General features: G+C 44.5%; 1 protein-coding gene across 1 annotated transcript in view; it reads left to right on the forward strand.

Annotated features, from left to right (window-relative positions):
• Positions 1-12,721, forward strand: part of LOC115122935 (globoside alpha-1,3-N-acetylgalactosaminyltransferase 1-like) — a 63,411-nt gene extending 50,690 nt beyond the window's left edge. Inside the window, exons 2-11 of the mRNA XM_029652204.2 lie at positions 1,506-1,560; positions 1,679-1,714; positions 3,120-3,152; positions 4,288-4,323; positions 4,961-5,095; positions 7,532-7,583; positions 8,265-8,420; positions 9,112-9,236; positions 11,674-11,836; positions 11,933-12,721. Coding sequence (XP_029508064.1) covers positions 1,506-1,560; positions 1,679-1,714; positions 3,120-3,152; positions 4,288-4,323; positions 4,961-5,095; positions 7,532-7,583; positions 8,265-8,420; positions 9,112-9,236; positions 11,674-11,836; positions 11,933-12,133 — 992 coding nt within the window. The 3' untranslated portion in view covers positions 12,134-12,721. The remainder of the gene's footprint in view (positions 1-1,505; positions 1,561-1,678; positions 1,715-3,119; positions 3,153-4,287; positions 4,324-4,960; positions 5,096-7,531; positions 7,584-8,264; positions 8,421-9,111; positions 9,237-11,673; positions 11,837-11,932) is intronic.
• Positions 12,722-13,288: the final 567 nt, after the last annotated feature.

Here is a 13,288-nt window from a genome sequence, read left to right on the forward strand (position 1 = left end):
CTGGGCTCAGGGGCTGTCCCAGGATGTCTGACCCTAACTGGGCTCAGGGGCGGTCCTCTGATTTAGTTCAAATCCAATTCCCTTTTTGAGTTTTCCTTCATTAAACAGTCCAAAATCACATTGTAAAATTGTGTAAACAGTATCATACTCACTCATTCATCTTATACAACAATTCGATGTAAACCTCATATCTGAGGCTATTACATAAACAGTGTTATGGTAATGTGGCCACACCGTCTCCCATGAGCTTCCCCAAGTTGTGACAAACGGACCAGTTCGTAGCTGGATTCTTCACCGATCTTTTATACTTTCTCCGGAACATGAAATTTGTTCGTACCTCAAGTTCTGTGAGGTGGAAGGAATTGCTTTGTTCTCTATGAAAATGTACTCTGCCTCTTATACTGTGTGGCAGGGTCTTCTCAGGAATTTACGACCTCTGACCACAGCAGCCTAGTTGAAGGAGGCAAGGGGGAGGCAGGGAGCGGAGGATGGGGTTGCTATACCCAAAGAGGCCAACGTCACGACACTAGGGACAGCAAGGAGTCATCAGGCCAGGTAGTCCTGAGGCATGGTCCTAGGGCTCAGGTCCTCTGAGAGAGAGAATTAGAGAGGGCATACTTAAATTCACACAGGACACCGGATAAGACAGGAGAAGTACTCCAGATATAACAGACTGACCCTAGCCCCCCGACACATAAACTACTGCAGCATAAATACTGGAGGCTGAGACAGGAGGGGTCGGGAGACACTGTGAACCCGTCCGACGACACCCCTGGACAGGGCCAACCAGAGGGTACAACAGGAATCTGTGTGTGACCTCACCTGGTGTCCACACTAAGTGGCTGCAGAGTATTTTATACTGAAAAACATGAACGGACACACGAGGACAAACAATATAGCGTAGTTATAGAAATTATGAAGTGTCTTACTATTCTCCATGGTTGGCCCTCTTCCCTGTTCTTTGAAGGTGGAAGGAGCCACAGTTATACACCTGAGCCTGTTTACTGCACAATCCATCAATCAGATTGATACATGAATGTGTAGGTGTCTAATTGTTCTACAAAAGAAAAATCTTTAAGGTTGACCGTTAAAATAGCCTGTTTTTGTACAGACATCACACCTTTACCTAAACAGCCCCCTCACCTGAGAAGGGAGAGGAACTTGGAATTGAATAACTGATCCCATTTCCGTTCCATGCAGAAGGTGCATATCGTTACGAAGCCGATTTAACTAGCCTGTTTAATATTGATACTCGGGGTGTGAATGTTTGTTACCACTATTATCAATATTACCAGGTTAGTTAATCAGTTTCATAACAAACCTTTTGCAGGTCAAAGTCTCTCTTTTTTTTTTCTTAAAAAAAAAAGATATTGATGTTAGATCTATTATGTGTCTGCACATCAAATACACAGATATGATGACATTTTCATAAACTAATCTAAGTTTACAGTACTTCTTATTTTGCAGAAATATGACTTTGACTTTTTTCTTCTTTTTTTCCCCAGGACGTGAACATTTCCATCTTTCTTTAGTACTGGCTGCGGGAATGACTATCTGCTGGTAAGGACATCTGACAAGTTGCAGCCAAAACGTGGAATCTTTTATATTATTGTCATATATTATCATCTTTATTGTTGTTATTGATTTTATATAATGGTATATTCTCCTCTCAACAAAGGCTCGTCTTCTCATACTGTGCATCCGTGTCTCTCACGTAAGCAAACATTGTATTGTCTCGTGCTGGTTGAAAGCTGTACTGTACGGTGTGGCTAAGGCTGGGTTAAAGGGGAAACTGGCTTGATGCTGTGTTTGTCTTATTTGTGTAGTGAACAGGATAAACTGGGTTTTTTCTGGCCTCTTCCCAGAATTCTGTGTTTGGTTTTCACAATTCCATTGTTTGGCAGGTTCTTTATGATTGGATGACGTGTAAGGTGATCCTGCGGTGTTGTGAATAGACCCAATTGTCACCCGATTACTTATGTACTGCACCCCTTTACTAAATAGGGACAGGATGGTATTTGGGACACTCCTTTACTAAATAGGGACAGGATGGTATTTGGGACACTCCTTTACTAAATAGGGACAGGATGGTATTTGGGACAGTTCTTTACTAAATAGGGACAGGATGGTATTTGGGACACCCCTTTACTAAATAGGGACAGGATGGTATTTGGGACAGTTCTTTACTAAATAGGGACAGGATGGTATTTGGGACACTACTTTACTAAATAGGGACAGGATGGTATTTGGGACAGTACTTTACTAAATAGGGACAGGATGGTATTTGGGACACTACTTTACTAAATAGGGACAGGGTGGTATTTGGGACACTACTTAGTGGTGGACCTGTGTGGCTGAGTTGGTTGAACACGGCGCTTGCAAAACCAAGGATTGTGGGTTTGATTCTCTCCATGGCCACATATGAAAAATGTATGCATGCTGTGGTGGTTAATTTCTTTACTATCAAATGAGGAGAGACAAACTTGTCACGCAAGTCAGTTATACTAAATCTGTATTCACTTATTAATAAGGGAGCAGGTTAATACAACACACACATATAAAGTGAATTGATTGAGTGCTCTAAGATAATGATGGCTGGTTCGACGAATCCCCCTCAGATGATTCGTTGAGAGCCCCTAGACAAAAGTCCAAATGTATTTTATAGCCAAGATACACCACCTTCAGTCTACATGACAAACAACAGATGTATGGAATGGGTCACAAGATTAAGATTAGTATGAAAGATACTTATATTTCACAGGAGACAGTATCTGCTTTAAAAACAGTTATCTTTGTGTAGAGACCAAGGTCTGGCCCCGCGTCATCTCTCCTTGGTACCTTACAGTACAGAAACATTAACTCGTGCTCTGGAATGCTGTATCCTCAAAGACATCGTAAATCTTCCAGAGGTCCATGCTCAGTAGAACACAGATGAGCGTTCTAACAACCCCTTTATTCTGTAGCATTATACCAATTTTGTAATGTCCACTATAATGCAAATGAACTGGATACTCCACTCAGGTGTTTCTGCTTGGACGGGTGCTTAGACATGTATCAAATGTAAGATCATTATCTCTGATCTCTGTTTACATCTCACTCTTTTCCTTCTCATCTGTCAGCCAGGTGAATCGCCAGGTTGTGCTGAATCACAGGTGAGCGAGTACATGTGGGTACCCGTACTACACTGGTGTGGCAGCTATCTGCTAAGTTTGGTAGAGGAGGAATAATGGTCTGGGGCTGTTTTTCTTGGTTCCGGCCCCTTAGTTCCAGTGAAGGGAAATCTTAACGCTACAGCATACAATGACATTCTAGATGATTCTGTGCTTCCAACTTTGTGGCAACAGTTTGGGGAAGGCCCTTTCCTGTTTCAGCTTGACAATGCCCCCATACACAAAGCGAGGTCCATACAGAAATGGTTTGTCGAGTTCGGTGTGGAAGAACTTGACTGGCCTGCACAGAGCCCTGACCTCAACCCCATTGAACACCTATGGAATCAATTGGAATGCCGACTGCAAGCCAGGCTTAATCGCCCAACAGTGTCCGACCTCAATGCTCTTGTGGCTGAATGGAAAGAAGTCCCCGCAGCAATGTTCCAACATCGAGTGGAGGCTGTTATAGCAGCAATGTTCCAACATCTAGTGGAAAGCCTTAACATCGAGTGGAGGCTGTTATAGCAGCAATGTTCCAACATCTAGTGGAAAGCCTTAACATCGAGTGGAGGCTGTTATAGCAGCAATGTTCCAACATCTAGTGGAAAGCCTTAACATCGAGTGGAGGCTGTTATAGCAGCAATGTTCCAACATCTAGTGGAAAGCCTTAACAGAAGAGTGGAGGCTGTTATAGCAGCAATGTTCCAACATCTAGTGGAAAGCCTTAACAGAAGAGTGGAGGCTGTTATAGCAGCACAGGGGGAACCAACTCTATATTAATGCCCATGATTTAGGAATGAGATGTTCAACGAGCTTTATGCATGTGCGTCCTTTTGGAGGGGCTGGGTTAAAAGTGGAAGTCAAATTTTGGTGGACCTTGTGTGCAATTGACCAATAAAGTGATCTTTTACTATTGATATCTACATGTATGTTTCAAATAATGAATCAACCAAGTGTCGCCTGGTCCCAGGTCAGTTTGTGGCACCATGCCACCACCTTTTTGATTCCGAACATGAAGGAGTGACATGATGTCACAAACAAACTGGTAACCCAAGCAAGTCTTAGCCTTGAACAAAATACCTGATGTCAGTATCAGTCTGTTTCTGCTGAAAGTTAAGCTGCTCCCACTGTTTTTCAGGTTACAACGTAAGCAAGCCAAACTGATGGAACCGGTGTAAGTGGCAGCAAAATGCAGATTACACAATTTCAATAGAGGTTTATTCTTTTATTCTACTCTATATGCCATTATACCATTATGGTCAACGCGTTCTATGCAGTACATGCCTATAAATGTCTCATAGTGTTACCACTAACGGCTGTTTATCTTGACGATTATCTATCTGATTTATGTTCTGAAAATAAAAATGTTCGTTATTATTATTTATTATTATTATTATTATTATTATTATTATTATTATTCAGGAGGACTGAAGTGCAGACCCTGTGTAAAAAAAAGTTGTTCTTTTTCATTTTTCCTTTTTCCCTCTCCCTTCTCGTTATTCCATCCACTTTCTCCTACTTCCTTCTCTTTATTTTTTCTTCTGTCTTCCTTTCTACTTCCTCTTCCATCTCCTTTCTCCTACTTTCTCCTCCTTCTCTTTCTACTTTCTTCTTCTTTGTTCTCCTTCTTCCTTCTCTGTTCTCCTTCTCTTTACTTCTTCCTCTTTCTCCCTTCTCCTTCCTTTCTCCTAATTTCTACTCCTTCTCTTCTTTCTTCTTCTTCGTTCTCCTTCTTCCTTCTCCTTCCTTTCTCCTTCCTTTCTCATTCTTCCTTCTTCCTTTGTCCTTCTCCTTCTTTTCTCCTTCCTCAGGAGGACTGACGTGTTGACTGTAACCCCGTGGCTGGCTCCTATAGTCTGGGAAGGGACTTTTGACCCCCAGGTCATAGACGAGGCCTTTATGTCCCAAAACCTCACCATCGCTACCACTGTGTTCGCTGTAGGGAGGTAAGTCACAAGACTCCATGTGTAGTAAACCTGTTGCAACGGCAGTGGTTTACACCACTTCCTGTGTGCATGTGCCGCCTTTTATGCACATTTTCCAACCTCTTGGGCCCAAAAGAAATGTCTGCGTTATTCAAAACCTTATCATGGGGAGACTATTTTTGTGTCTCATCTGGTGTTAAGGATGTCTTGCTGCTTGCTTAATGAGTATCGTTCCCCCCTGATTTGGCTCATAGCGAGGCTCGAACTCAGAACCTCTGCCTCACAAACACACGTGACCACCCTACGTGACCACCCTACGACCACCCTACGTGACCACCCTACGTGACCACCCTACGACCACCCTACGTGACCACCCTACGTGACCACCCTACGACAGGTAGCCTACTGGTTGAAGCGTCGGGCCAGTAACTGAAAGGTTGCTGGATCGAATCCCCGAGCTGACAAGGTATAATTCTGTCGTTCTTCACAAGGCGGGTAACCCTCTGTTTCCCGGGTGCTGAAGAAGTAGAGCTGATTCAGAGGGGTTGGGTTAAATGTGGAAGACACACCTCTCTGATTCAGAGGGGTTGGGTTAAATGTGGAAGACACACCTCTCTGATTCAGAGGGGTTGGGTTAAATGCGGAAGACACATCTCTCTGATTCAGAGGGGTTGGGTTAAATGTGGAAGACACACCTCTCTGATTCAGAGGGGTTGGGTTAAATGTGGAAGACACACCTCTCTGATTCAGAGGGGTTGGGTTAAATGCGGAAGACACACCTCTCTGATTCAGAGGGGTTGGGTTAAATGCGGAAGACACACCTCTCTGATTCAGAGGGGTTGGGTTAAATGCGGAAGACACACCTCTCTGATTCAGAGGGGTTGGGTTAAATGCGGAAGACACACCTCTCTGATTCAGAGGGGTTGGGTTAAATGTGGAAGACACATCTCTCTGATTCAGAGGGGTTGGGTTAAATGCGGAAGACACACCTCTCTGATTCAGAGGGGTTGGGTTAAATGCGGAAGACACACCTCTCTGATTCAGAGGGGTTGGGTTAAATGCGGAAGACACATCTCTCTGATTCAGAGGGGTTGGGTTAAATGCGGAAGACACACCTCTCTGATTCAGAGGGGTTGGGTTAAATGTGGAAGACACATCTCTCTGATTCAGAGGGGTTGGGTTAAATGCGGAAGACACACCTCTCTGATTCAGAGGGGTTGGGTTAAATGCGGAAGACACATCTCTCTGATTCAGAGGGGTTGGGTTAAATGTGGAAGACACACCTCTCTGATTCAGAGGGGTTGGGTTAAATGCGGAAGACACACCTCTCTGATTCAGAGGGGTTGGGTTAAATGTGGAAGACACACCTCTCTGATTCAGAGGGGTTGGGTTAAATGCGGAAGACACATCTCTCTGATTCAGAGGGGTTGGGTTAAATGCGGAAGACACACCTCTCTGATTCAGAGGGGTTGGGTTAAATGTGGAAGACACACCTCTCTGATTCAGAGGGGTTGGGTTAAATGTGGAAGACACATTTCAGTTGAATACATTCTTACTAAATTCCTTTATTGTCCCCATGGGGGACATTTTGTTGCAGTGTCATGTACACATTTAAAGTTGCGTTTAAATACAAAACAAAATTGACAATACAACTTTTATAACAGTTACGCACAAATAAAAAATAATAATAGTAAGAAATAAGAAATAAAAGATGAAATAAAAAGGAAGAAAAGTCTAGCCTGCTGGCCTTACTGAGTCGATGGGAACATTCCCCGAGCACAAAGGATTGTCTCATTCTGTTTTTCCTGCTGAGCGGCGCCCTATACCTGCGCCCTATACCTGCGCCCTATACCTGCGCCCTATACCTGCGCCCAGAGGGGAGTAATTCAAAGTCCAAGGTACAGGGGGTGGCTTGGGTCTAAAATGATTTAGTGAGCCTTACGGAGGGCCCTGAGCTTAAAGATCTCAGCCTGTCTAAATCTGTTGTACAACTGACTAGGAATCCCCCTCTCCTTTTCCTGAGGCGTCTTGCTCCGTCGCACAGTGAGTTTCACAGATAACAAGATGCTACACTGGCACCTTGTTCCTGTACAGTACCCTATTTTACTCTACCCCATAGGGGCCCTGGTTAAAAGTAGTTGTCTATAATGGGTAATAAGGTGCCGTTTTAGGATTCACACTATAGCCTTATATCAATCGTTTTGCGTCATATTTTCCCAAATGAATGCAATCTCATGTTAATTCAGATTGTCTTGTCAAACTGTCTATACATAAACATTTTCACTTGCTTGCGCTTCACATGGTTCTTTTCTCCAGATCCATGTAATTAATACACATCTGGATCTGTCACATAGATGCACCTCCTCACCCCCCCTTATCCATCTTTGGAATATGTAATAACTTTATAGTTTTTGTCGTTTCACATACTTGTTTTTCCATCTCTATTCGTCCTCGCAGATACATTCGTTTTCTCCGGGACTTCTTAGAGTCAGCTGAGAAGCACTTCATGGTGAGAATCTATCAAATGGATTGACTGGTATAGTCTAAAGAAGGTCCAGGGGATTACTCATTAAAGGAATATTCTGGGCCCGCATTTATGAAGGGATTACTCATTAAAGGAATATTCTGGGCCCCTATTTATGAAGGGATTACTCATTAAAGGAATATTCTGGGCCCCTATTTATGAAGGGATTACTCATTAAAGGAATATTCTGGGCCCCTATTTATGAAGGGATTACTCATTAAAGGAATATTCTGGGCCCCTATTTATGAAGGGACTACTCATTAAAGGAATATTCTGGGCCCCTATTTATGAAGGGATTACTCATTAAAGGAATATTCTGGGCCCGTATTTATGAAGGGATTACTCCTTAAAGGAATATTCTGGGCCCGTATTTATGAAGGGATTACTCATTACAATAATATTTATTTATAAAAACTACTCTAGGACTAGGTCCACCCTGCCCATGTGATCTTATTCATTGGTCCAAATATTTAATTCAATTTGTTTTAAATCAGTTCATATGTATAATTTTATTTAAATTCAAATTCGATAGAAAGTTGATCCCTTTTCAATTAGTCTTAAATCCTTTTAATTCAAATTCGATAGAAAGTTGATCCCTTTTCAATTAGTCTTAAATCCTTTTAATTCAAATGGATAGAAAGTCCACCCGGTTTAATGTGATTCCAGGTGGGGCTGGACGTGCATTACTACGTGTTCACCGACCTGCCTGGCGACGTGCCCAACAACGTGACTCTGGGTGTCGGCAGACTGCTCAGCATTGTGAGGGTGCCGAAGTTCGACCGCTGGCAGGAGATATCCCTCCGCCGCATGGAGCTCATCCAGGTTATTTTCGATCATATATTACATTGTTATCACGTTGAATGAAAGTTTATTTTCAGGATACAGCGTAATGTAGCATAGTAGAATGAAATGCTTACTAACAAGCTCTTCTGTCAGTACAGTAGCTATAGAAATACTATAGATGATCTACACATGCTCCAAACTGTCAACAGACTATCAGTTGTAACTATGTTGATAATAGGCCACGGTTAGGTTTAGGGTTAGGTTTAGGTTTAGAGTTACGGAAAGGGTTAGGTTTAGTTTAGAGATAGGGTTAAGTTTGGTTTAGGGATAGGTTTAAGGTTAGTTTAGGTTTAGGGTTAGGTTTAAGGTTAGTTTAGGTTTAGGGTTAGGTTTAGTTTAGAGTTACGGAAAGGTTTAGTGTTTAGTTTAGCTTAGGGTTTGGTTTAGGGATAGGTTTAGGTTTAGCGTTAGGGATAGGTTTAGGGTTAGGTTTAGTTTAGAGTTAGGGAAAGGTTTAGATTTAGTTTAGAGATGGGGTTAGGGTTAAGTTATGATGATATGCCTATTGGGTTAGTGCATACTAGATAGTTGAAATGTTGTTGACTATGGACTTTGTGTATTTCTATCATGTTAGCCCTGCCCTACAAACTAAATTTCCATCTGAGGAAAAAGTTTTATTTGGTTGGTTGATTTAATATCTACTGAACATCCACCATGTATTTGGGAGCAGACTGCCATTAAGGATCGCATCCACCGAGGGGCGAACTACATATTCTGCCTGGACGTAGACATGAGGTTCCACGGCCGTGTGGGTCCCGAAGCTCTGGGGAGACTGGTGGGCGCCATCCACCCCTGGTAATACTTCCTTAAATGCCCAGCATCCACCCCTGGTAATACTTCCTTAAATGCCCAGCATCCACCCCTGGTAATACTTCCTTAAATGCCCAGCATCCACCCCTGGTAATACTTCCTTAAATGCCCAGCATCCACCCCTGGTAATACTTACTTAGAGCCAGCATCCACCCCTGGTAATACTTCCTTAAGGGGCTAGCATCCACCCCTGGTAATACTTCCTTAAATGCCCAGCATCCACCCCTGGTAATACTTACTTAAAGGGCTAGCATCCACCCCTGGTAATACTTCCTTAGAGCCAGCATCCACCCCTCGTAATACTTACTTAGAGCCAGCATCCACCCCTGGTAATATTTACTTAGAGCCAGCATCCACCCCTGGTAATTCTTAAGGGGCCAGCATCCACCCCTGGTAATTCTTCCTTAAAGGGGCAGCATCCACCCCTGGTAATTCTTACTTAAAGGGCCAGCATCCACCCCTGGTAATTCTTACTTAAAGGGCCAGCATCCACCCCTGGTAATTCTTCCTTAAAGGGCCAGCATCCACCCCTGGTAATACTTAAAGGGCCCTTGGTAATAAGGGCCAGCATCCACCCCTGGTAATACTTCCTTAAAGGGCCAGCATCCACCCCTGGTAATTCTTACTTAAAGGGCCAGCATCCACCCCTGGTAATTCTTCCTTAAAGGGCCAGCATCCACCCCTGGTAATACTTCCTTAAAGGGCCAGCATCCACCCCTGGTAATACTTCCTTAAAGGGCCAGCATCCACCCCTGGTAATACTTCCTTAAAGGGCCAGCACCCATCCCCCTGGTAATCCACCCCTGGTAATACTTAAAGAGCCAGCATCCACCCCTGGTAATTCTTAAAGGGCCACTTAAAGGGCCAGCATCCAGCATCATCCACCCCTGGTAATACTAAAGAGCCAGCATCCTTAAAGGGCCAGCATCCACCCCTGGTAATACTTCCTTAAAGGGCCAGCATCCACCCCTGGTAATACTTCCTTAAGGGGCTAGCATCCACCCCTGGTAATACTTCCATAAAGGGCCAGCATCCACCCCTGGTAATACTTACTTAAAGAGCCAGCATCCACCCCTGGTAATACTTCCTTAAAGGGCCAGCATCCACCCCTGACAATACTTACTTAAAGAGCCAGCATCCACCCCTGGTAATACTTACTTAAAGGGCCAGCATCCACCCCTGGTAATACTTACTTAAAGGGCCAGCATCCACCCCTGGTAATACTTCCTTAAAGGGCCAGCATCCACCCCTGACAATACTTACTTAAAGAGCCAGCATCCACCCCTGGTAATTCTTACTTAAAGGGCCAGCATCCACCCCTGGTAATACTTACTTAAAGGCCCAGCATCCACCCCTGGTAATACTTCCTTAGAGCCAGCATCCACCCCTGGTAATACTTACTTAAAGGGCCAGCATCCACCCCTGGTAATACTTCCTTAAAGGGCCAGCATCTACCCCTGGTAATACTTCCTTAAAGGGCCAGCATCCACCCCTGGTAATACTTCCATAAAGGGCCAGCATCCACCCCTGGTAATACTTCCATAAAGGGCCAGCATCCACCCCTGGTAATACTTCCTTAAAGGGCCAGCATCCACCCCTGGTAATACTTCCTTAAAGGGCCAGCATCCACCCCTGGTAATACTTCCTTAAAGGGCCAGCATCCACCCCTGGTAATACTTCCTTAAAGGGCCAGCATCCACCCCTGGTAATACTTCCTTAGAGCCAGCATCCACCCCTGGTAATACTTCCTTAGAACCAGCATCCACCCCTGGTAATACTTACTTAAAGGGCCAGCATCCACCCCTGGTAATACTTCCTTAGAGCCAGCATCCACCCCTGGTAATACTTACTTAAAGGGCCAGCATCCACCCCTGGTAATACTTCCTTAAAGGGCCAGCATCCACCCCTGGTAATACTTCCTTAAAGGGCCAGCATCCACCCCTGGTAATACTTCCTTAAAGGGCCAGCATCCACCCCTGGTAATACTTCCTTAAAGGGCCAGCATCCACCCCTGGTAATACTTACTTAAAGAGCCAGCATCCACCCCTGGTAATACTTCCTTAGAGCCAGCATCCACCCCTGGTAATACTTCCTTAAAGAGCCAGCATCCACCCCTGGTAATACTTCCTTAGAGCCAGCATCCACCCCTGGTAATACTTCCTTAGAGCCAGCATCCACCCCTGGTAATACTTTCTTAGAGCCAGCATCCACCCCTGGTAATACTTAACTCATTTAAACCTCTGATGGAGGAAAATGTTGTTGACCCCTCTTTTATTGTGTGCACCTACATGCTGACTACTTCCTGTTGACCTCTTGTCAGGTCTACTTCACAAAGATGGTTTCTAACCTCAAGGGTTCTTTTTAAAAAATGGTTTTATTTAAAGGTGAAGTAACAATACAAAACGATCTTGTGTTTTTGCAGGTTCTACATGTACCCCCGGAGCCAGTTCCCCTACGAGCGGAGGACCGTCTCCACAGCCTACATACCCATGGACCAGGGAGACTTCTACTACCAGGCCAACATATTCGGAGGAGCGTTGGAAGATGTTCACCGGCTGACCAAGACGTGCAGGGAGAACCTGGAGGTAGGTACTTACGCACGCAGGAATACGGTTAGTCACTCACGTACAGTACTCACCCCACCTCATCCCTCCTCTACCCTACCCCCTTCCTCCCTCTAGGTTGATAAGTCGGTGGGCGTGGAGGCTGTGTGGCAGGAAGAGAGTCACCTGAATTGGTACCTGTTGAGGAACAAGCCCACCAAGCTCCTGTCACCGGAGTATGTTTGGGACGACTCTAAAGGACAGGATGCCAAGGAGATAAAACTGGTCCGCTTCTCCTCTGTCATTAAGAACAAGGCAGAGGTCAGGGAGAACCTCTGAGAGGAGAAAATAATATATGTCTTTGACACAAGCTGCAGGGAAGAGAGGAGAAAAGTGGAGAGGATGGAAGGAGGAGAGGAAAGAAGGAGGAGAGGAAAGAGGGAAGGAGGAGAGGAAAGAGGGAAGGAGAGGAGGGAAGAGAGGAGAGGAGAGGAGAGGAGAAGAGAGGAGAGGGAAGAGGAGATGAAAGAGGGAAGGCGGAGAGGGAAGAGGAGATGAAAGAGGGAAGGAGGAGAGGAGAGGAGAGGGGGAAGGAGGAGAGGGAAGAGGGAAGGAGGAGAGGGGAGAGGAGAGGAGAGGAGACACTTATCTTTAATACAGACCGTTACTTTACCTGGTTATATTTTTGCACACTGCACTTTTGGTTCAGTGAAATGTGGGTTTGTTCTTGTTTTGGTGTCTTTGTGATATAGGCTATACTCGAAACGACACCCTAGAACTCCTGGTTAAGAAGTGCACTATTTAGGATGCCAACTCAGACTTAGCCATCTTTACTTTATGTACCATGGGGTCCATCGTTTTTGGCATGTTTGATGAAGATGAGGAATAAATACTGTATAAAATAAATAATACTATATTGTAAGCCTATGCTCAAAGAAATTGGGTAATTATATATTATAATACAATTTCTCAGAGAAACATATTTTTTTAAGCAATCAATAATGAAAAAAAGATCTGGGTTAAAATGATCAGGACCTCTTGTTTTCAGTCCTCCAGCACCCTGTTTTCAGTCCTCCAGCACCCTGTTTTCAGTCCTCCAGCACCCTGTTTTCAGTCCTCCAGCACCCTGTTTTCAGTCCTCCAGCACCCTGTTTTCAGTCCTCCAGCACCCTGTTTTCAGTCCTTCAGGACCCTGTTTTCAGTCCTCCAAGCACCCTGTTTTCAGTCCTCCAAGCACCCTGTTTTCAGTCCTCCAGCACCCTGTTTTCAGTCCTCCAGCACCTTGTTTTCAGTCCTCCAGCACCCTGTTTTCAGTCCTCCAGCACCCTGTTTTCAGTCCTCCAGCACCCTGCGAGGATAACGGCACTGAGCCTTTGTTCAAGGTCACGCGGTAACAGTCACACCCGTCACTTTAAAAAACGGCCATATTTTTCTTACGATCAGGGACAAGTGTAGGTATTTTTTTTGTATTTTTTTGTACGTAACTGTTAGTGC

Source organism: Oncorhynchus nerka, linkage group LG10 (genome assembly GCF_034236695.1).
Source record: "Oncorhynchus nerka isolate Pitt River linkage group LG10, Oner_Uvic_2.0, whole genome shotgun sequence".
In the NCBI taxonomy this organism is placed as follows: domain Eukaryota; kingdom Metazoa; phylum Chordata; class Actinopteri; order Salmoniformes; family Salmonidae; genus Oncorhynchus; species Oncorhynchus nerka.